The sequence below is a fragment of the Callorhinus ursinus genome, unplaced genomic scaffold (genome assembly GCF_003265705.2).
Source record: "Callorhinus ursinus isolate GAN/ISIS: 27379988/994484 unplaced genomic scaffold, GSC_fseal_2.0 scaffold17, whole genome shotgun sequence".
Taxonomy (NCBI): Eukaryota; Metazoa; Chordata; class Mammalia; order Carnivora; family Otariidae; genus Callorhinus; species Callorhinus ursinus.
This window is the reverse complement of record NW_027397079.1, coordinates 4,646,717-4,667,896: the sequence shown is the minus strand read 5'-3', so window position 1 is coordinate 4,667,896 and position 21,180 is coordinate 4,646,717. Positions and strand designations below refer to the sequence as shown.

The following is a 21,180-nucleotide window of genomic DNA, read 5'->3' as shown; positions in this document are numbered from 1 at the left end:
TCACTCCCATTGGCACCCCTCCTTTCCCTTTTACTCCATCATACATTTTTCTTCCATAACACTTCTCATCTCTTAACACAGCATGTAAGTTGTGTACTTATTATGGTCCTTGTTTATTGTCTAACTCTGCACTGAAATACAGAGTGCCAAAGGGCATGGATCTTTGTCTTTCCTGATAGAACTCAAGGGACTAGAACATGGAAGCACTTTACAGACAATATATATTTGATGAATGATGGAAAACACTTTTTTCCCCCATTCCTGATAATGAATTAGCTGAACTCTAATTCATATTTTATTGTTGATGGCCTTTCAGTAATTAATTTTTATATATCAGTTTTAATTTTGCTATAAATATGAGCAGCTGTTGTGCTTTTCTTATTAAAATGATATTCCCATTAATATCTCTTTGTGCCCCACTTAGGTTTTATATTACTTCAACATTTCAACTAAATTGTTAAGGTGATTACATATCATGTTTTCTACAGCAAATACAACAAATTTATGTACCTAGAAGCTGCTTGGCAAACACTTAATGTAATTAATTCAACTGTTTATTTCTTCGTAAAATATAAGTTGACACATATTATAATTTGAGTTTCTTTTTAAAATTCTGATCACCAAAGATTTTGCTTCAATTAAATATAAAACATAAGCTAGGCTTCATGTCTATAGTTACATTTACATTCTATATAGACAATTCTTTTTGTTAACATCACTTTCCTTCACTTTGTGTTACCCTGTTTCCTGGAGGCCACCTTTAAAACCTCAGAGGGTGGGTTGGAGAAAGGAAGTGGGACCTGAAATCAGCCAGACTATTAACATGAAAGGGACTTCTGTTCCATGATAATTACAAAGAACAAACTTTCAGGAGAAAGCAAAACAAGTTCATGAAAATGGTAGTTGTCTACATTTAAGAAAAAGCATTTTGATAATGTCAAAAGAATCAAAACTGAGTCTTATTTAGACAAAGTCCTTAGAATTATTAATAGAAAAGAATCTATATGTCTCCTCTGATGGACAAACTTCATGATGGTTTAGACATTACAAGAGGTTGGAGGTATGTCTATGTATCAAGTGCTTGATTATCCTCATTTTTAAGTAATAGTTACATGTTGTCCTAGAGAGAGAGTTCCAGTTTGGCCAATCAAAGTCTACCTTCCAAAGTTGTCTGTCTCGATATGCAGAAGGGACCCAATAAATAACCTTTTTCCCTACCTCAGTTATGAATAAATTGAGAAATAAGGCAAAGATCTGAGGCTGAGGGGAACCAGCAAACATCAGGAAGGCTTATTACAAATTAAGTTAATGTTAGACATTTTACTTGATATTTACAGGCACTTAGTCTTCCCAATATGAAATTTTTTCATTAGATCATCATCCTTTCTCTCTTTCAGCCATTAAACTCCACCCATTAAACCCCATCCATACCTTTGAGAGTGTAAACCCTGTCTCTAAAAGAGCACAGAAGATGGCATGCTGCCTAACAGTGGGAGAGAGTAGGAACCATGTTCCAAATTTCCACGTTCTCTTTCCAAACTCAGAAAGCAAATCATTTACTCTACCTCTCCTGAATTAGAGTGCATGAAAGGGGTGGGTAGAGAGAGACAGGGATATAATCCTCATGAGGTTACCTCCACATGGAAGGAAAGCATGTTTCACAATCACTTGTATCCTTCCCATAGACGTCTGTATTTACTTGAGATCTGCCTGAGTTACTGTCTGAACTGAATTCTCAAGAAAGATTTTAGATACTTTGGGAGTGCTAGATCCAGACCAGCCCGAATAATGGTTTAAAGATGGGACAACAGACAATGCAATAGACAAACTGAAAATGCACCAAACAAATGTAGTGTTAAATTGGCCCCAGACTGCAAAGGGAGAGAAAAGTGTTTCTGAGGCTAGTTACGGGACTTACAGAGATTATTTTCCAACTAGGAAGACTGTAGTCAATTCATGTAGAGTCAACCTTAGTACTTGGGTATCAAAACCCTGATCATGAGTGAATGAACCCAGGTCAATCCTAAAAAGTCCTTAACAACATACTTCGGAGAAAAGTGGCTATTGAGATATTCTTCATGAATAACAATATGACAAATGTGTCTTCTTCAGGATCCTAAAAACATGACACTTGATAAAGACCAGTTATTTGCAAATGCCTCAATTCAAATTCAAAATGATATTTAGCATGCTTTGGAGTTCCAGAGAAATGTGTTTGAAAATAGATTTACCACCAATGTTTCCTTCTTGCCATTTGTGTCATGATTATTTTCAGCCCGGGGCAACTGAGCTACCCAAGAATCTTATTGAGATCAGGAACTCCTGCAGTTGACTTGACAGCCTGAGCTGTTATCTAGGACTATTTTAATGCATGTCATAAATCACAAAGAAAAGTTTCTATTTTGAAACAAATAAAAACAATCATGATCAGGGGGTTCTAACATCTATTTTAGAATGTCTGCTGCCTGTAAGTCTTTGCTTCATTTAAAACTCAGATTCAGAACTTGCCTCAAGAGGGAAATAACATTATCTTCACCCATAACAGAAGCAGACAAGTTAGTATTGTGAATTAAATCACAATAATGGAATTTTCAGTGATAGGAAAAATAAAGTACATTCCATGCGTTATTGTGGCTGCATGAAAAATAACCATCAATCTACTTAATAGTCTTGGAAAGTGAAGCTTTTAATTTTGTTGTGCATTAGTGATTGTCACCTTTTATCCATTGCTTGGTGGCCCGTGGTTCAAATTATCCTTTACCCTTGTTAGATTTTCATAGATAAGAAATGTCATTTACTTAATCTTTAAAATCATCACCTGGTGTTGTCACCAGATAGTCTACTTTGGAAAATTTTACTGAATGGCCTGAATTTGTGACGAGGGAACAGACAAGGAGCTCTGTCTCTCGTAAGCAAGTCCCTGCGACAGCAGCTCCCTGCAGCTACTCCAGGGGAGGCTTTGTTCTTGGCCAGTGGGGCACACTCATGCTGTCCCGTGGGCTGATGGAAGTGGCCCCGCTTGTCCCGTCCCACTCATCGGCCATACCCACTTCCCCCCAAAGCAGAACAGACTAAAAATCCAGAAAGGAAGTCTCAGATGTTGGCTTCAAAAGGGCTTTCCCGATGTTAACAAGCTACACTTAACAAGAAATGTCCTACTGCGTCTTACAGTTGCTCCTGCCCTCCAGATACTGTGTTCGCTTTCCTAGATCATTTCCCCAGTAACCTCCTGAGACTTTTATGGTTCTTTTGAAGACTCCAACAAACGTAATCTCTAGATTCTTTAGGAATGAGAATAGAATTTATGATGTCATCCCCTTCCCTCCTCATCTCCTGTCTTATTAGTTTGATTGGAAGATGGTGTTAAAGGGTTGACGATTCAGGCTCCTCCTGATTCTGTGCAGCTCCTGTATGTCTCAGAGGAAAAGTCGAGTCTTAGGGATGTTCCAGGTCAGCCTCTTCTCTAGGTCAGTGACTAGACCAAAGAATGGAAAGAGTCCTCCCTCAGGTCTGATAGTCCCCGGACCTGCAGCACAATCTGTGTGCCTGGCTTACGGGCTGCAGCCTTCCTAAAATAGGATTCTTTCATCTCAAAATCTCTCTGTTTCATTCCGTGAATCAAAACAGGCCCCTGGAGTAAACACGCACCTACCCAGATGGGGAGGAGACACGTGTGTTTAATTCTAAAAGAAGTGGTTGTGTTAGAAAGTCCGATTGAGATAATAAGGACCGGATGTCATCCTACACCCAGTAGAAACTGACATAGTACAAATGTTTCCCAGGAGATGTGCAAGAATCCTGTGAGGCTGTTAATCACCTGGCCTGCATTTTGCAGCTGGGGACTGAGGAGCTGATAACCAGCAGACATTCAATCCTTAGGTGCGAATGTGAAGTATGACTCCAAGTTGAGAAACCACTAAAATTGATTCTTTCTTCTCTGATCCCTTCTATTTGTTCAAAGTTTTATTTTCTTCAAATGATGGCAACCACGCTGTCTGGCGGGGGCCGGGGACACGGGAATTAGCTATAGTTACCATGCTGTACCTGACATCTCCAGGTTTCATCTATCTTATAACTGGAGGTACCTCTTGATCCCCTTCACCCATTTTGACTACTAACTAATGGTAATTAAACACTCTTGATCACTTACTGACTTCCCTCTGCTAGCTATATGACATTGTTACATTTGTACACTTTCAATGCTATGGAAGTTTTTACATCACTATGATTTTTTTTCACAGTTGAAAGCAATGCATACGTTCTAACTTCAGCCATTCATTTAGCCTCACATGCTAGTTCCCTGAGACCTCTCTGATAGATCTAAATGTTTGCCACTGCACCAAGCTCTGAGCAGTTAAACTGCAGATGGCCCCTTATCTCTATGTCTGTATTCCTTCTGGTAACAAATATTTAAGTTATAAATATAATCTCCTGTCTCATTTAAATAGTTAAAGCAGAGCAAATTAAATTAGTATGTTCCTGAAAAACAGATTCATTCTTCTGTTAATATTCTTTAGGAAAAAAGCTGTTTTTCCCCCGGGTTTATTTTTGATTTAAAACCTTGGATGGGGGGTGTCTGCGTGGCTCAGCCAGTTAAGTTTCCAACTCTTGATCTCAGCTCAGATCTCGATCTCAGGGTCGTGAGTTCGAGCCCCACACTGGGCTCCACTCTGGGCATGGAGCTTGCTTAAAATAATAAACAAACAAACAAACAAACAAATAAATAAATAAAACCTTGGGAGGTAAACGAGGGTAAAGCAAAAAGGACTAGAATTTAGGTAGAACTCAAAAACTATGCGTAAAGGTGGGGGGGGAGACTTTTGTGCCCTCAAAGTTCTAATTAGAAATCAGTAAAATAAATACACACCCAGTTGACCCTAGATCTTCTATTCTTCCAACTCAAGGCCCCAGATTTGAAAGGACAGTAATTCTTTTCGGCCAGAGTAGCTTGTTGGGAATCCTAATCCTCCATGGAATGTCAATATCATGCATGATTTGTTCAGAAACATCACCAAACCAAGATAAAATAAGGGGCAGGAGCCAGGGCTTTGCTCTCTTGCGTGCAGCGTGGGAGCAAGGTAAAAGTTGAAAGATGGAGATAGGCAGGCAAAGATCAATTATAGCAGCAAATCCATAAATGGAGCTTTTCCTTCAATTGATATTCCCAGAGCTGCTTAGTCAGTGTCTCTGTCTTATTTGTGCATATCTAGATATAACGCTATTTCATCTAAGACATGAGAAATTCTGATGCTAATCAAGTTCTCGATAAACTTACATCCAATCAGCTAATCATCTGGGTGGTGTGTGTGAATAGCTCCGCCCCCCGGAGTTATGCAATATACAACCTGTGTGTCAACACCTAGTGTCCCCAGTCCCACACCTAAAAATATTCCTGAAATCCTAAAGCCGTCTTTTTTTTTGTAGTAATTCATATAATAGCTTTGGGTCAGAAGACGTATTTAAGGAATACAACTATAACTAGAAATAGTTTTTGGCTTTCTCAAATGCCCACCTATAAACAGAGACAAAAATGCAGAATCCAGACTTCAGCTCAGATACACAAACTCATTTTTTGTTTCTTTTTCAATTTACATGTGATTTCAAATCACATAATTACCTGGCTCCTCACAAAGAGCAGTAGGCGCATTCTTAGGACTTAGAAACTGTCCTTTGCTTCTGTAGTACGGTTTGTAAGATTCATTCTTTTCAGAAAATAGAAGAAAGAAATAGTATAAGGATTCTAAGCATAAGAGAATAAGCACAGGTGTTGAAATAAAATAATCTGGTTCACTTCTCCCATCTTCTGCGCGCGCGTGTGTGTGTGTGTGTGTGTGTGTGTGTGTGTGTGTGTGTGTGTGTGGCTTTGGACAAAGCCCTTACCTCTTTAGTTTCCCCATCAGTAAAAAAAGGAATGGCAATGTCCCTGACAGGATGAGACAACTTATGGAAAGTGCTTGCTACATAGTGAGTATTCAATGACCATTTTAGTAGTAGTAATACTTTAGTATTACTACTGTAGTAGTAATATCCTTTACCAGATACAATGGTCAGCCTGGTTTTTCGGCTCCTGTCTACTGAATGTCTACTATGTGCTGGGCACTGTGCTTAGCACTTGAGCTGGAGCAACAGTCTAGGATGAAGATACCTGCCCTCATATGGCTTCCAGTCTAAAGCACTTACGTCTTTAGGAAAAGATCACATAAAATAATGATGGTTTATCAATAATGACTCACTTTTTCCAAATGCATTGCCAGATATAGCAGTTGCAGCCCACAAGAGAGGTTTAGGGCCAATGGAAAAGGTAGTCACAGGCTAGGTAATATGGTAATGGGATTGATACTTCACGGTTCTGGGGACTAAGCATCCATACGGAAAAATTGCTAGATTTGCTCCTAAAATCAATCTAAGGTATATATGGGAACAAATTCTTTACACTTTGATGTTGTTATCAGAGTAGACATGCATCTTTCCCGGCCATCCATAAAATGAACACTTACCAGATGAGAGGCACTTGGCAAGTAGCTCAGTCCCAGTCCTAGCCGAGCACTGAATCTGGGACAGTGGGCATCGTGATGTCTCTCTGCCATCAAAACGGGGGTTTATCAGAGAACCCTTAGCCCCACAAATTCACTAGCTAAAATCATGAAGACTCTGAGTAAAAACAAAATTGTAAATGTCAATAATCTGCTAAAAGATGAAACATGGTAGCATGTGAAATCAGCCCTGTAAATGATGACATACATCATAGTTTCATGTGTGAAGCCACTGTGCAAAAAATTCATTTTTCATCCAGGTAGACATTAAATCCACATATAAAACTCATCATCATTTCATGGAGAGGCAGGGAAAGAAGGTTCATCTCACTGCTTTATGCTCCTCAAATGTACTGTCACAGGACTAATGGCCAAGGCGCCACTGAGGGCCAGTGGGTGACCAAGACCCTTTCAGAAGCCATTGAGAATCTGGGTGGCAGAATCATCTCCACATCTGAGGAAATGGGAACAACAGAGACATTAAATTGAGCCCTATAACATTTCAGAAGTCTTATAGGGCTCCCTGGTCTATTTGCCCAAAGGGACAAATACATACAAACCCTTTTTGAAAAAAAATGATAATAAATTTAAGTGCAACTTTTTGGAAACCAATTCTTTTATATTAAATCTATAAAAATAATCCTTAAGATTCTGACTTACCATCTCAGCCACTTACTCTGCATAGTATTAAAGAGCAGAGAAAATCATTACATATTTATTTTTTCATTTTAAAATTTATTTGCTAATTTTGCTAAGGATAAAAAAGAACTGTTACTGATTTGTCATGCTTTCAGACTCTAAATCTGAAAAGCTCCCCAGCTACCAAGGACCTCATCAATTAATATTGTCCTTTACCTTCCTCCCACCCAGAGATATTTCATTGGCTCCATTCTTCATAGAACATATTGGACCAATGGGGTTTTAGCATGACTTTTTTTAAAGACTTTATTTATTTGTCAGAGAGAGAGAGAGAAGACAGAAAGAGAGAGAGAGAGGGAGCACAAGCAGGGGGAGTGGCAGGCAGAGGGAGAAGCAGGTTCCCTGCTGAGCAAGGAGCTGGATACAGGACTTGAATCCCAGGACCCTGGGATCATGATCTGAGCTGAAGGCACATCTTCGCTGACTGAGCCACGGGTCCCTTAGCATGACTTTTGAACATTTCAGTTTCTCTTTGGAGAAAACTCACTCAATGTTAAGAGAAACCACACTGTTAGGATTTTAAAATATCTCTAGATGATCTAGAAATCATTCTCTGCTGTTCAGGAATGAAAGAAATAGGGAATGGAAGAGTAACGGGCATCCATCTGCACATAAAGAATTCATGCAGAGGGTGGGGAGGCCCATTGTTGGTAGAAACTCTGAGCACACAGGGAAGGAGTCAGCTGGTGGTTTTGTTTTACCTTTCTTAACAAGGAACACTAAATTGATTGTATAGCATCGTGATTAAACTGTATCGATTAACATCTTAGATTTTTAAAGCTTTATTTAAGGGAAACTTATTTCCCTACATTGATCCACCACCATTACCTTGAGAGCCTGATTTATGCTTCTTTTTACTTCTCATGTGTTAAAGCAGGCATATGAAATAGCATTATTTCAAATTTGGAGAACAGCTCAATCCTAGTTATATCCATAAAGATGTGTTTCATTACTGGGAATTCCATTAAGAGATAAAGAAATATCTGACTTCCAGTTAAGAATGTTAATTGTACAGGGTACGGAGGGAAAGAATTATCTTAATTGACGAGTATGGTTTGTTTCTGTGAGAAAAGTAGAATCGGTTTCAGAATGACCTGCGGTATAGGAAGATAGATTTGAAGTTTCTGAAAGAAAAGACTCAAATTTAGATGGGAACCTGTTCTAGGCAAAACATCATCTCTTGAAAGAGTTCCCTTGCAGATGGGCGCCTGGGTGGCTCAGTTGGTTAAGCGACTGCCTTCGGCTCAGGTCATGATCCTGGAGTCCCGGGATCGAGTCCCGCATCAGGCTCCCTGCTCAGCGGGGAGTCTGCTTCTCCCTCTGACCCTCCCCCACCTCATGTGCTCTCTCTCTCTCTCTCTCTCTCTCTCTCTCTCTCTCAAATAAATGAATAAATAAAATCTTTAAAAAAAAGAGTGCCCATGTGGGATCTGGGAACCACAATAGAGTGGGGTTTTGTTATTTGTTTTGTGTTAATTTGGCTTGTTTAGTGATATAATCAACTTCATCATTCAAAATCTCTGAAATCAAATAATTTTGCAGTTTCAGTCTTGGTATTTCAAGTACCATGGTGGGCACTGAAGGACCATATGGGCAAGGCACCAAGCAAGCACGGGTATACCCTAAGGCACCTTTTAGAAATCACTACGAGAACCTGGCAAAGTCATCCTCATTTCCCATCTGGAAACTGAGGCTCATATTGACCAGGTGACTTGCTTCAATCCCCAGTGCTCCGTGCTGGAAATCTGTCACACTTTTGTATTGTTTGACCCAGAGACCAATGCTATTTTGCCCCTACAGGATGCACAAAGTTCTTCCAATTCATCTCTGCAGCGTGGGTAGACATTGAATGACTTTATTACCATTAATGTAACAATTTCTCAGTTGGTGAAATCATGGCAGTCCTGGAATGAACTACAGTTTCCTCCCCTTCATGCAGGAGCTCAGGAAACAACATTGACATCATATCTGTGCGGATCCAGGTCTGTCTCACCACAGCTTTGCCTTGCCCTGAATTATGACCCCCTTTGAGAAGGAGAAGACAGAGCTACCAATGTAAAAGGAGGGTTGCAAAGGAAAAGTTCAGCTTCCAATAAAGCAGGGGATACTTAAGTTAGTCTAAGGAGCTCTCGACAATCAGGCTGCTAAACAGGACTGATATTACAGGTCCCCTCTTCTTGGGATACGAAGGAGAACACCGAAATTTGAATGCTCTGGGTAATCTATCACCTGACTGGAGTCAGTGGTTGAAGTTCCTTCTAGTACCACGACGTTGTATTTTTATAGACTCTTTCTACCTGAGTGTGTATATAGATGAAATTTATCCTCACTGCCTCCCACCGATATACCCAACTTGTCCACATACTTCAATTATTGAATATCAGCACCAGGCACTATTCTAGAATGGGGATATCAACAATGCAGGCAGTGTCCTCACTCTTGAAAGGGTTACTATAAGTTACAGAAACAGGTAGTCAATGAGTAAACCAGTAAACAGGGTATTTTCACAAAATGATAAATACAACAAGGAAATACAACAGGGTGAATGATAGTGAGCAATGATGTAGGGGGTTGTTGGTCAAGAAGTGTGTCTGCACTCAACCTGCATGAAGAGATGAGATATGAGAAGATCTAGGGGAAGAGCATTCAGGGCAGCTGGATAAGCATATGCAAAGGCCCTGGGGTGTGGATGTGGTATGTTCTAGGAAGGGAAGTAAATTAAGCAGACCAAACCTGCATGGGGTTATGGCAAGAAACTCTACATGAATGAAGAAAGACCATACTCTTTATATTAACACAGCCCAGGGAAAACCTCATCTTCTGTTATAGGCAGTAGAAATTGGGCATCCATGGTTCATATGTCCTGGAAGGACTACCTGCGTAGCCTTGTTCATGGGCTGTGGAGTCGTTAGGGATGAACTGATTCCTTGGCCCCATCTCAGTCTCATGAGCCTCTGGCTTTTCTATTTTTTTTTTTTTTCCTTTGCTCATGTTGTGAGTAATCTCCCATAAGTGTTTGGGATTAAAACTAAACCAAGCACCCTAAGGCTCTCAGCTACCGTAACCAATATTCAGCTGCTCTTGCTGCACTGAGAAATATAATGCTTTTAAACCTTCCTTCAGGACATGTTGTTCCTAGAAAATGCCTGAGGACCTTAATTTTGAAACACCTTAATAAGTCCTAGGAAAGGGCATTTTAAGTCGTGATCCTTATGCAATTAATCATTTTCCAAATAATGTAGACCCTGAAGTAATCGATGAAACTGTGGAAGATAATGCAGAATTTAATGCATATTTGATTTGTTTACTGCTCCAAAAAGTCCTTCTCTGATAAGGGAAACCTCCACTTCCATCACTGACATTTTTGGGCCCCTGATATTTGAAATGCTGGACCCACTTCAATGTATGTGATACTCCTTAGTCATTAAAGACAATGAAAAATTTAAGTGAAGATTAGAGTGAACTATTTCTTTTTTTAAACTTCAGAGTTACTACCTTGTCACATCAAGAAGAGGAGGCAAATTTCAGTCTCATAGCAAACCTGCGGGTGTGCAGTATTGTCTTTCCATAAAAATGTCAAAATCTGAGAAGCTTTGGAGATCAAACACCTGGCATGGTGGAAGTACAATTTCACTTGCATGGAAATGTGCCTAAGATAGGACAAACGTAAATTGTTGCTTTCACAGAGAGGATAGAAGGAATGAATGGAGGTGGCCGCTGGGCATAAAAAGTATGTTTAAAAATTTTCCCTGAGTTGCATTGTTTTCAAAATAAATCAGTGTGGTAATCTGCGCTTGTTGCAACAGGATATAAACTTGTTTATTTTTTTATGTCTGTCTTTACTGAGGTTTAGCTGTGATGTTCATATAGCTTCTGCTCATTTTCTGTGTTTATATACAAATTTATTTGCTCTTTTAAATGATACTAGGCCAGGTAGTTAGAATATAATTACATACTTCCCAAATCTTCTTGTCTCTGGATTACTCTTCTACAGCACCAGCGATCATTTATCACATGACTGGTGTCGGTGTTGGTAGATTTCAGTATGGAGTATCCTTTCTTTGCATGGCTTCCTTCACATACTGAACAATATACACCATATCTCTCTGGAGTCAATGAGCTGAATCACTGAATGTTAAAATGCCCCGGATAGGAAAACATTCGCTCTCAGAAAGGGGTTTTACATAGCAAAGGCATTACCTTATCATAAATCTTTGTCCAAATAAATATAACAGCTAGCAAAACAGAAGCTAGGCTAGCTCCTACCTGAAAGGCTGTACAAGAATTAAATGAGATAGTACATGCCGAGTGCTTGGCACCTGAGTTTTGCAAAAAATGATACCTATTACTTTCTAAGAATGGGTCATTAGGTCTGGGATTGAGGAAAACAACAGTCTGAACAACTGTGGAATCTAGGGAAGGCATTTGTTTATACACATACTCATTCATCAGATGCTTACAGCGAGCCAGGATGAATCACAGATGAATCACCTCAGCAAATACTTTCCTTTAGGAAGTGAAAGGTGTGTGCTAAGTAAATTAGACAGCAAGAGTTGAGGAGGGGTACAAACCCCAGTGTGGTGAACCTTCAGAGCAGATAGGTGATGTCATCTCAGAAATGACAAGGACATGGAGCCATGTTCTTGGTTGAGTGTTTCCCAAGTAAGGAGCTGTCACAGGGCACGAGAAACCGAGCCTCTCCCAGAATGTGTGTCGCATTCATGGGTACACCCCTGTTTATCACACATCAGTTATACCCTCACCACCACTCGGTTTTTCCAGGGGTCTTCTTGCAGAGGCGGTGGTGATCTTATGGACCCTCGCAGAATAAAGATCAGCATCAACAAGCAAACAAACAAAGCAAGACACATCCTGGATCCAGTTCTTGCTGGCTCCTGTCCATTTTGCAGGACTGGCAAATAGGTCATCTCAAACACGTGTATCAGGTAACACAGCACTACTTGAAACTGCATCGAGATGAGAAAAGTGTCCAGTAGCAACAGCAATAGTTGCCTTTGGTCATGGGGCTATGAGTGATTTTTATAGTTTTAAATGCTACTTTATGCTCCCCCCCCACACTCTGCAATGGGCATAGCTCAGTTTTAGAGAAAAACTGAAGTAAGAGTTTCTAAATATCTGTGTTTCATCACTGTTTTATTGTGTGATCTGAGGCACTCACTGGAGTTCCCTTAGTGCTCAAGCAGAGGATGGACTGCCTTTAGCATGGTGCTCGTCTGGTGAGACAGCTGTGATTTGGTGAGACAGACACGAGTCTCTGGTGTCGGAGAGCCTTCCTTCCTTTCTGAGAAACTTGGAAAGGCTCTCTACTTCCATCCACCTTCCATGTCTGTACCTCCCATGTTGCGGGACTGCTGTCTAGCCAACTGAGATTCTGTGTGAAAATGTATTTTGAAAACAGTGCCTCACTCCAAAAGTCCGAGAGAATTAAAATGCCTGCTGGTAATCCTCGATGCCGTGGTATTGAGGATCTCTAAATTGAGTAGAAATCTATACTAAATTAACTCTGTATGAGTCCCTGATACCTAACATTCTGCTGATTACTCAGAATGAACCAAGTATTTCACAAGGTATAATTTAACTGCTAGATAATTTAGATACCAGTTTCTTTAGTTTTCCTGGCTTCATTGAGATATAACCAATATACCACATTATTAGACACCAATCCCTTCAAATTCAGGCATGTATTGAAATGTTCTCACTGGGTTTGTTTGAATCGTGGGTTCATCTTAGCTGTGGGTTTGGTTCTGTGTGTTTCTGGGTGATGTGTATTTAAGGGATGCATGCCGTTCATAGGCATACACACGTACACTCTTTTTCTCCCATGGACATTAACATTTGATTTCAAGGTAACTTCCAGCATCAGTACTTGAAGAAAGAAGACCATTAGACATTTTCTTCTGTCATAATTGAGTTTTCAGTCTTGCAGAGAACAACACGATTTTCACTAAAAGATTAAAATTATCTGCAGATTACTTCAGTGCCCTTAGGAAATATAACTTACAAAAGTACTTACAATAGATGCCCGTTGAGCATGTTAATGTGTGACTATGTTTACAGTATTTAAAAATGTATCCATCAAATTTTGTCCAGTTAAAATAATCTGCTTATTTTAAGTTGTTTTTAAGGTCCACATTTAAATGGAGAAACATAGATTTAAGCCATATAAAAAGGAAATATTTGTGAAATATTTGAGAGTTTTCTGTAGCAGGCCATTAGATTATAAGAACCAAGAGGGGAAAATATAAGGGGACAGGCGGAAATCTTCACTGGGAACATTTGAGGAAGAACCCAAACCTTGGTATTTGCCAGTAGTGGGGCCACAGGCCAGACCCATACTCGATGCGTGACTTCAGAGATGTATGTGACTGTCACGTGCAATCTACATACATTCATCTGTAGCTGTATTTTATTCAAGAACATTTTGCTATTAAAGCAATCTTTCTTTCAGACATACCTTACCAAGATGCCTGAAGTAACTTCTGGTACCAGTGGAGGACGTCATCTATAAATTATTTGCATTCATTGATTATAATCACTCTATGGGCGCCTGGGTGGCTCAGATGGTTAAGCATCTGCCTTCGGCTCAGGTCATGATCCCAGGGTCCTGGGATCAAGTCCCGCATCGGGGTCCCTGCTCCTTGGGAGCCTGCTTCTCCCTCTGCCTCTCTCTCTCTCTCTCATGAATAAATAAATTAAAAAAAAAAGTTTAAAAAAATAATTATAATCACTCTACATCCTGGGATTAACCACTCGGAGACTAATTTTAATCATAGTTGGTATCAGCCATTATGTTTGGTGAGTGTGTTAGGAAGCACGAACCCCAGACAGATCATAATGATGCTGAGGTCCACAATTTTACAGTAATCGTTATTAAGGAGATGTCTTTCCATGCAACATTAGTATAGATTTTGAATTACTCTCAGGAGCTCTAGTCAATACTATTGTAGTCCTGATGCTTAGACAAATAATTATATTCACAAGCCATGTGTGTTGTTGTTTTTAAATAAGAGTCGAAATGATTTAATGGGATAGAAGACAGTGAGTAAATCGCTGCTAAGTTCACATTCCCTAGTGGGATGGAAAGTTGGATGGCATAAAGCAGGGTGGGGTCATTGCTCCTACAAAGAAAGACCAATGAAATAGGGATTTTTTTTTTTTTGTATCACAAAATGTTACTTCCTTACACCTCTTGAATCAGTGCTGGCCCGGACGAGAAAGTGGTCAGGGCTGCTGAAGGATTTCCATTTTATGATCCATTTGTTTCTCCAATTTTAGAAAAACCCCACTCTGATTCTGAATCTCCAGCTGCCTGTAATCATTGTTTTTCTATTCTATTACCTTTTCTTATTGATTTGTGAGGCTTATTTATTATATTATGATCATGCTATTTGTTGAATACAAACATCCCTGTGTTTCTGTTTCTTTTTCATTCTTTCCTTTTAGGAGTATTACTTTTTGTGTTCTATTTAAGAAGTCTTTGCTTACCCCACAGTTAAGAAGATTTTTTATGCTTTTTTTTTGTTGTTGTTGTTTGTTTGTTTGTTTGTTTGGAAGCATGATTGTTTTACAGTTCATATTTAGGTCTGCAATTCATAAGGAATTGATGTTTGTGTGAAATGTAAGGAAGGGATGGAAGTTTATTTTTCCCATCTGGATATCCAGTTGGCACAGTACCATCTACTGAAAATACCATCCTTTCTGTAGTGCACTGCACCTTTGTTATAAATCTAGAGTCTGTATCTCCATGAATTTGTTTTGGGACTTTCTATTCTGTGCCATTGTCTATGTTTCTAGGTTTGTACCAATTAAACACTGTTTGGATTATTCAATCTTTATAATAAGCTGTGATCTTTAGTTAAACATAAGATCTCCAGTTCTGTTCTTCAAGGTTGTCCTGGATATTCTTGGTCCAGACACCTGCATCAGAACTGATCTGAGGCATAGACACTTGAAAGCCCCTACATTGTTCGGAATGAGCAGCCACACCTGAGAGTTACTTGTCTAACTTTTGAGCAGTTCCTGGTGTTTCTGCCAGGGCCTGTGGAAAATTCTGTCTACTGATCAAATGTGACTCATTCTTCAAAATGCACTATACTAATTGGGACCCACTGCAGCCTAAATGTTATTCCATGGAGAAAATCTTAATATCTGATAATCTGGTTCAGCGTGATGGGTCTATAACAGTAACTACCTTCCAGAGGACACTTTTTCTCTTGATTTTTTTTTCCTTCCTCCAATTTATAATCAAGTCTTCACTTTTTGATTTACTGTGAAGCAAGAATTGCTAGATAAACCAGAAAAGCTATTTTTCCTTAAAGACCTTCCAAAACCCACAGCTTTGATACCTACTTGTTACAGTGTTAATGTTAGATTTAAATTTAGTGGAAAATGGGCTTCTTATTAGTACTTTGTTTAAAACTCATAAATCCCTTTCATTAAATCTTTTTTATTAAGATTGAGCAAACTCCCACCAGCCTTTGATAATACTCCTGTGAAAGACTTGACTCTCTGAGAGCGACTATTGTATTTTTTTAACATGTAAAATGTAGTTGCGAATAATCTCCCGTTTGCAGTTCAACAGTAAAAGCTGAGATAATACTTGTATTCAGATATTTACACTACATATAATAATCTGAGTGTGCCCCGATCCCTCCCAAACTTTCCTATATTCCTTCTGTCAAAACAATTAAATACAATTAAGCATAGAGGTAGGAAATGTCCAGTTGAAGAAGGAAAGAAAGCCTGCAGCCAGGTTTCAGTGGCTACTTAATAGCTAGCCCCAGGTAGAGGAAAGGCTAGAAGGATTCCATAGGGGTTACTTTGTTTCCTTCTTCCACATGATGATGATATTCACAGTTAAAGTGATTACAATGTGTTCATTTGGGCAGTCCAAATGGCCTGTCTGTCCTGACCTATTCATTTGGGCTAGTTGATCCACACATCACCGTGGCAGGCTCACGAGGAGAAGTCACAGAATAGGGCATGTGTAAGGCACAGCGGGAACCGGGCAGCATGTCGCTGAGGCTTTCTACATTAAAGGTGGGAAGGAGGGAAGAGAGGAGGAGGGAGAAAGGGGTAGGAGTGGAATGAATGATGGAGCACATGCAGGTGGATGAAGGAGGAGGGTGTGAGGCAGGAGAGGTACTGGGCAGGTCAGGAAGGGAAGGGTCCTAGGTTTATCCGGTGGTAGGAACACAGTGGATGGGCAGGTACGTGGCTGTCGCTAATCTCCCGGACACTGTCCTTTCACCACAAGTCCTTGTACATTGAATCCTGAGGCTACAATTTACAAAAAAAAAAGGGGGGGGGCTTGTTCCTCAGAACTGCTCTTGAAATCTGACAACTGTCAGAGAAACCCAATGTTAAAATCAATACCATAAAATCTTGAGGACCCGAGGCCACCTGCAACCAGCTCTTAGGAATAGTTTCAACCTGCTCAGTGGCTGAAGGCAGCTTTATGGTGCTCACTGTTCTTCCTGACTTGCCCCCATTATCATGTGATTTGGTTTCTGCACTAATTCCACCAGTAGGCAGGGCAGAAGCAGGGACCTAACCAACAAACAAGCAATTCTCAGGACACCAGCTGGCTGGCAATTCACCTCATTCCTGCCACTGTCCACCTGCAGATAGCATCAGATTTCACAGGTAAAGGGCTCAGTTCTATGGCACTGCCTTCCACTCCAGACACAAACCCAAAGTCCAGGTTGTTACCTGTATTTCTGACCTACCGGCTATAAATCAGAGGTTCCCACAACTTCTTCCTCAGGTTCCATTAATGTGCCAGGCGGGGCTCATGCAACTCAGGAAACCCGTTTACTCTCTAGACTCCTGGTTTATTACAAAGGGTATTAAAAGATACAAATCAACAGCCAGATGAGATGCACAGGGGAGTGTCATTCATACTCACCAACCTAGAAGCCCTGTGAACTCCTTTCTTTTTGTGTTTTTATGGAGACTTCATTACACAGGTATGATCGATTAATAGGTATCATTGGCCATTGGCGATTGATCTAACCTCCAGCCCCTGTCCCCTTCCGGGAGTTCATGGGGGTGGGACTGAAAGTTCCAACCCCTCTAATCACTTGCTTGTTTCTCCTTGCAACTGGCCCCCAACCTTACATGCTTCCCAAAAGTCCTCTCATTAACATGACACAAGACACTTTTTTTTTCTTACATCCCTTAGGAAATTCCAAAGGTTTTAGGAGTTCTGTGCCAAAGGGAACAAAGACCAAATATATATTTCTTATTATACATCTTATTATAAATCACCACATCACAAATGTCAATCTTGAACAGTAAGAGCAATTCTAATTCAACTTATTAAAGGGAAGTTAGAATAAGAAGGGGGAAGAAAGTGTGGGATATCCTGCACCCTGCTTAGGGAAGCCTGACTCTGAGTCTTTTCTTCAGTGGCATCTGTCACAGGGATATGCAGTCACCTTCCCCTGCCAACCTCTGAATTCCGCCCATGGGAACAGGAAGACATTGATGGAGGGAAGTTCCCTTATTCTGATGGGCTGCTCCTTAATTTTTGCATAATTTAATTTCTCTTGTTTTATGACTCTTATTTTGAACTGGGTAGATCTCTGCAGTCTTGTTTTATTCTTTGGCTTTGTGAGACTTTGCCAGTGTCGGTAGAAATCGATAGTTTGAATACTGAGTGTGGTTTTCCCTAATTATTCATGTTGCTTCAGGTTGCAGTCATTTGGATATACTAATATGTGTGTATGCGTGTGTAGTTTTATAACGGTTATTTGATCTGTCAGTGTAGTTTCTCTGAGCAAGGAACTTAAAGGCAGAGTTTTTCAGCATCCAGCATGATGCTGTGGCAGATAACTGACACCAAATTTGTTTCACGAATATGGCAGGTGGGTGTCAATGAAGTTGTATTTGAAAATTACAGAAAACGTTTTTTCTCAAATTTCTAATATGAATTCCTAAATTTGTATATTTTCCATCTTTGCCTTCCCCCCCCCCCCCACCACACACACACCTTTTAGCACTGGAGAACACTTTTGCAATTTATCATTCAATATTTGTGCACAAAGGGTCACAAAATAAGTCATTATAAAAATTGGCCAACTGGTTGGAAATTAAGAAAAAAAATCCCAGAGTAAAGATAGGCCAAAATAATATGCTGTTTTTTTTGTGTGTGTGCTTTCTCTTTCAGGTCAGAACTGTGGCGGTTTAGTCCAGGGTCCCAATGGCACCATCGAGAGCCCAGGGTTTCCACATGGTTATCCAAACTACGCTAACTGCACCTGGATCATTATCACAGGAGAACGTAATCGGATACAGTTGTCATTTCATACCTTTGCCCTTGAAGAAGATTTTGATATTTTATCGGTGTACGATGGACAGCTCCAACAAGGGAATTTGAAAGTGAGGTAAAGTATTGACTCTTTATATTACAGATTAGGTAGCACTGTTGGACTTAGATTCTGGAAGTCAATTGGAATTATTTGAATTTAATTATCAGAAAATGTTAGTTACAATAAAAAGTAGGCTTTTGTGGACACTTTTTAATACTTAAAAACTTCTTATTGAAAGCAATCATTGTCTTCCTTTATAGACATCAAATTGTTACAGATCTGTAACACAGTGTTGTCAAGGTAATTCAAGTAAAGTTACAATACACCATTGTTTTTAAGCAACTGTGGATTTGAGAGAAAAGTCACAAAAAGAAATGCATGCATGCAATTCAGAGAACAACAAAAGGAACTTTTACATTCTCAGAGAATACACTGAATACAAAGAGTCTGGGAAGTGGGAGGGATAAAAAAATGAAAGAATATTGAACTCTTTGGAGAATTTTTGGTTCATATAATCATAATATATTCCATTCCCCATTAGTTTTCTCTTTGATCTATGATTTTTACCATAAAGAAAGAACAAATATTTTCTGGGATGATTTTTAAGTTACATTTTTTTCCCTATTTATCAGCAAGAAAAAAAATTGTGCCTGTACAAGTATATCCATTTTTTTTTTAATTTGTCAAAACAAAGAGGAATGTCCCTTTCAAAGAAATTGGAATTTCTTAGGTAAACTTATGAATATTTAAAAAAGGCAAATGAGGCTTTATCCTCTGGTTTTAAAATTCTGTACTAATTAGAGATTGTTTTTTGAATATATGAAGTTTTGTGGAAAATTTGACAGTGGGCAGAAGAAATTGTACTGAAATGGTATTGTTGCTATTGTCAGCAGAAATACACACAAATCACATACTTACTATTTTGTGGATTGAGAAAAGTCTCCAACCACAGAAAATTGTACATCTAGTTAATATATTAATATATTAAGGTATATATAAGTTAATATATTGAATATATAATGATATACTTTATTTGCACTCCCTTTATGCATTTTCAGATATACAACACCTTTTGGTTTTTCTGGGTCATTTACAATATCTGTTGTCTGTTTTTAGAAACTCATTTCCACTTTTCCTTTTTGTCATATATTGCACTCAACTATCTCCTTTAGGAATTACTTAAGTAAACTTTCTCCTGTCTAACACATATGACCCTAAACTTTGGATGTTTAGGAAAGTTTCTATGAATATAATCCTTGGTAATATGACACAAGATTTCTTAACCACTTCCTGCCTTTCTAAAAATTATTTACTAGTTTTTATTCCAAATAAAGCATGATACTAATGGTGGTATGTTGTAACAGTAGAATTGTAATAGAAACTGCGAGGACTTATTACATAAAAAAAACAAAATAGAGAATCCAATATATTCAAATATCATCATATGACTCTTTTTTAAAAGTAATTCTTTCTCTTTCCATTAAGAAAATTCTCTGTATGTACTCTTTAAAAAATACTTCTTTATTTCCATTTCCTAATTTATCTTAAAATTTAAAAATATTTTTATTTTATATTATATTTTATTTTATGTTTTATAATTATTATAATTTATTTTATTATAATTCCTATAATTCTATCTTATTCTAAAGGAAACATGCTTAAATGTTGGTTTCCTGTCTTTAAACAATATATATCCTTATGGTGACATTACTACCACTTTATATGTTAACTATAACATTTAGAAAACAACATTCCTACCATCTTCAGTATTTTAACAAGATCATCAGTGGAAATATTAAGGGTGGAATAACAATATTCATTGTATTTTATTTCAGTAAATAGTATATAAATTGGCATCAGTGCCTCTAAGATCTTTATAAATATAGGTGAGTTATATGTATGACATCATGACGTTTTTACTGACTTAGATATTTTTACTAGTGAAAGCAAAGCAAGCAAGGCTGATAAGAAAGAACTCCTTGGGTTCACATAAATTACTCAGTTACCTCCAATTTTTGGTTTGAGACAGAGAACAAATATTTCGTATTTCTGCCTGTTTCCAGTCCTAAAGTTGAGGAAAATTCTTTCATTTATTAAATTGTATAATCTTTCTTGTATCTCCATACTTAGAATGCCTTTATGTGGACTGTCTATAGGGGAGCTCTTCTGGGGACGGAAGTGACCATGCTAGGCATCATTACACAAATAGGTAAAGCATATCGGAAACAGAATGCCATGGACTGCTAAGTGTTAGGAGTCTTTACTCATATAACGTTTTGGATAAATAACATGAAATAGAAATGTGAACATTGTTAAGATGGTTGCAACATTTCCACACTGGCTGACGGCAAAGCAGTTTCAAATAGTATCAAATTCTAATTAACGAGGTGGGGGAGCCTCTAGTCTCCTTGCTTGCTAACTGATTCCACTTACATCTTGAAACGGTTGTCTAGTTCTCGAACGTACCCAACTCAACACTGACAGTAGCTCTGGAATTCTAAGGATGTTTTCTAAAAGGACTGATGTTTGCCCTGACCCACTGAGCTGTCACAGTTCTTAGAGCTGTTCTGGTCTGAATTATTTCTTCACCGCTGCACAGAAACTGTTCTTAGTAG

General features: G+C 38.8%; 1 protein-coding gene across 1 annotated transcript in view; it reads left to right on the top strand.

Moving 5' to 3' along the window:
- Positions 1–21,180, top strand: part of CSMD1 (CUB and Sushi multiple domains 1) — a 2,052,675-nt gene that overhangs the window by 337,483 nt on the left and 1,694,012 nt on the right. The window contains exon 2 of the mRNA XM_073902260.1: positions 18,424–18,640. Within this exon, the coding sequence (XP_073758361.1) occupies positions 18,424–18,640 (217 nt within the window). The remainder of the gene's footprint in view (positions 1–18,423; positions 18,641–21,180) is intronic.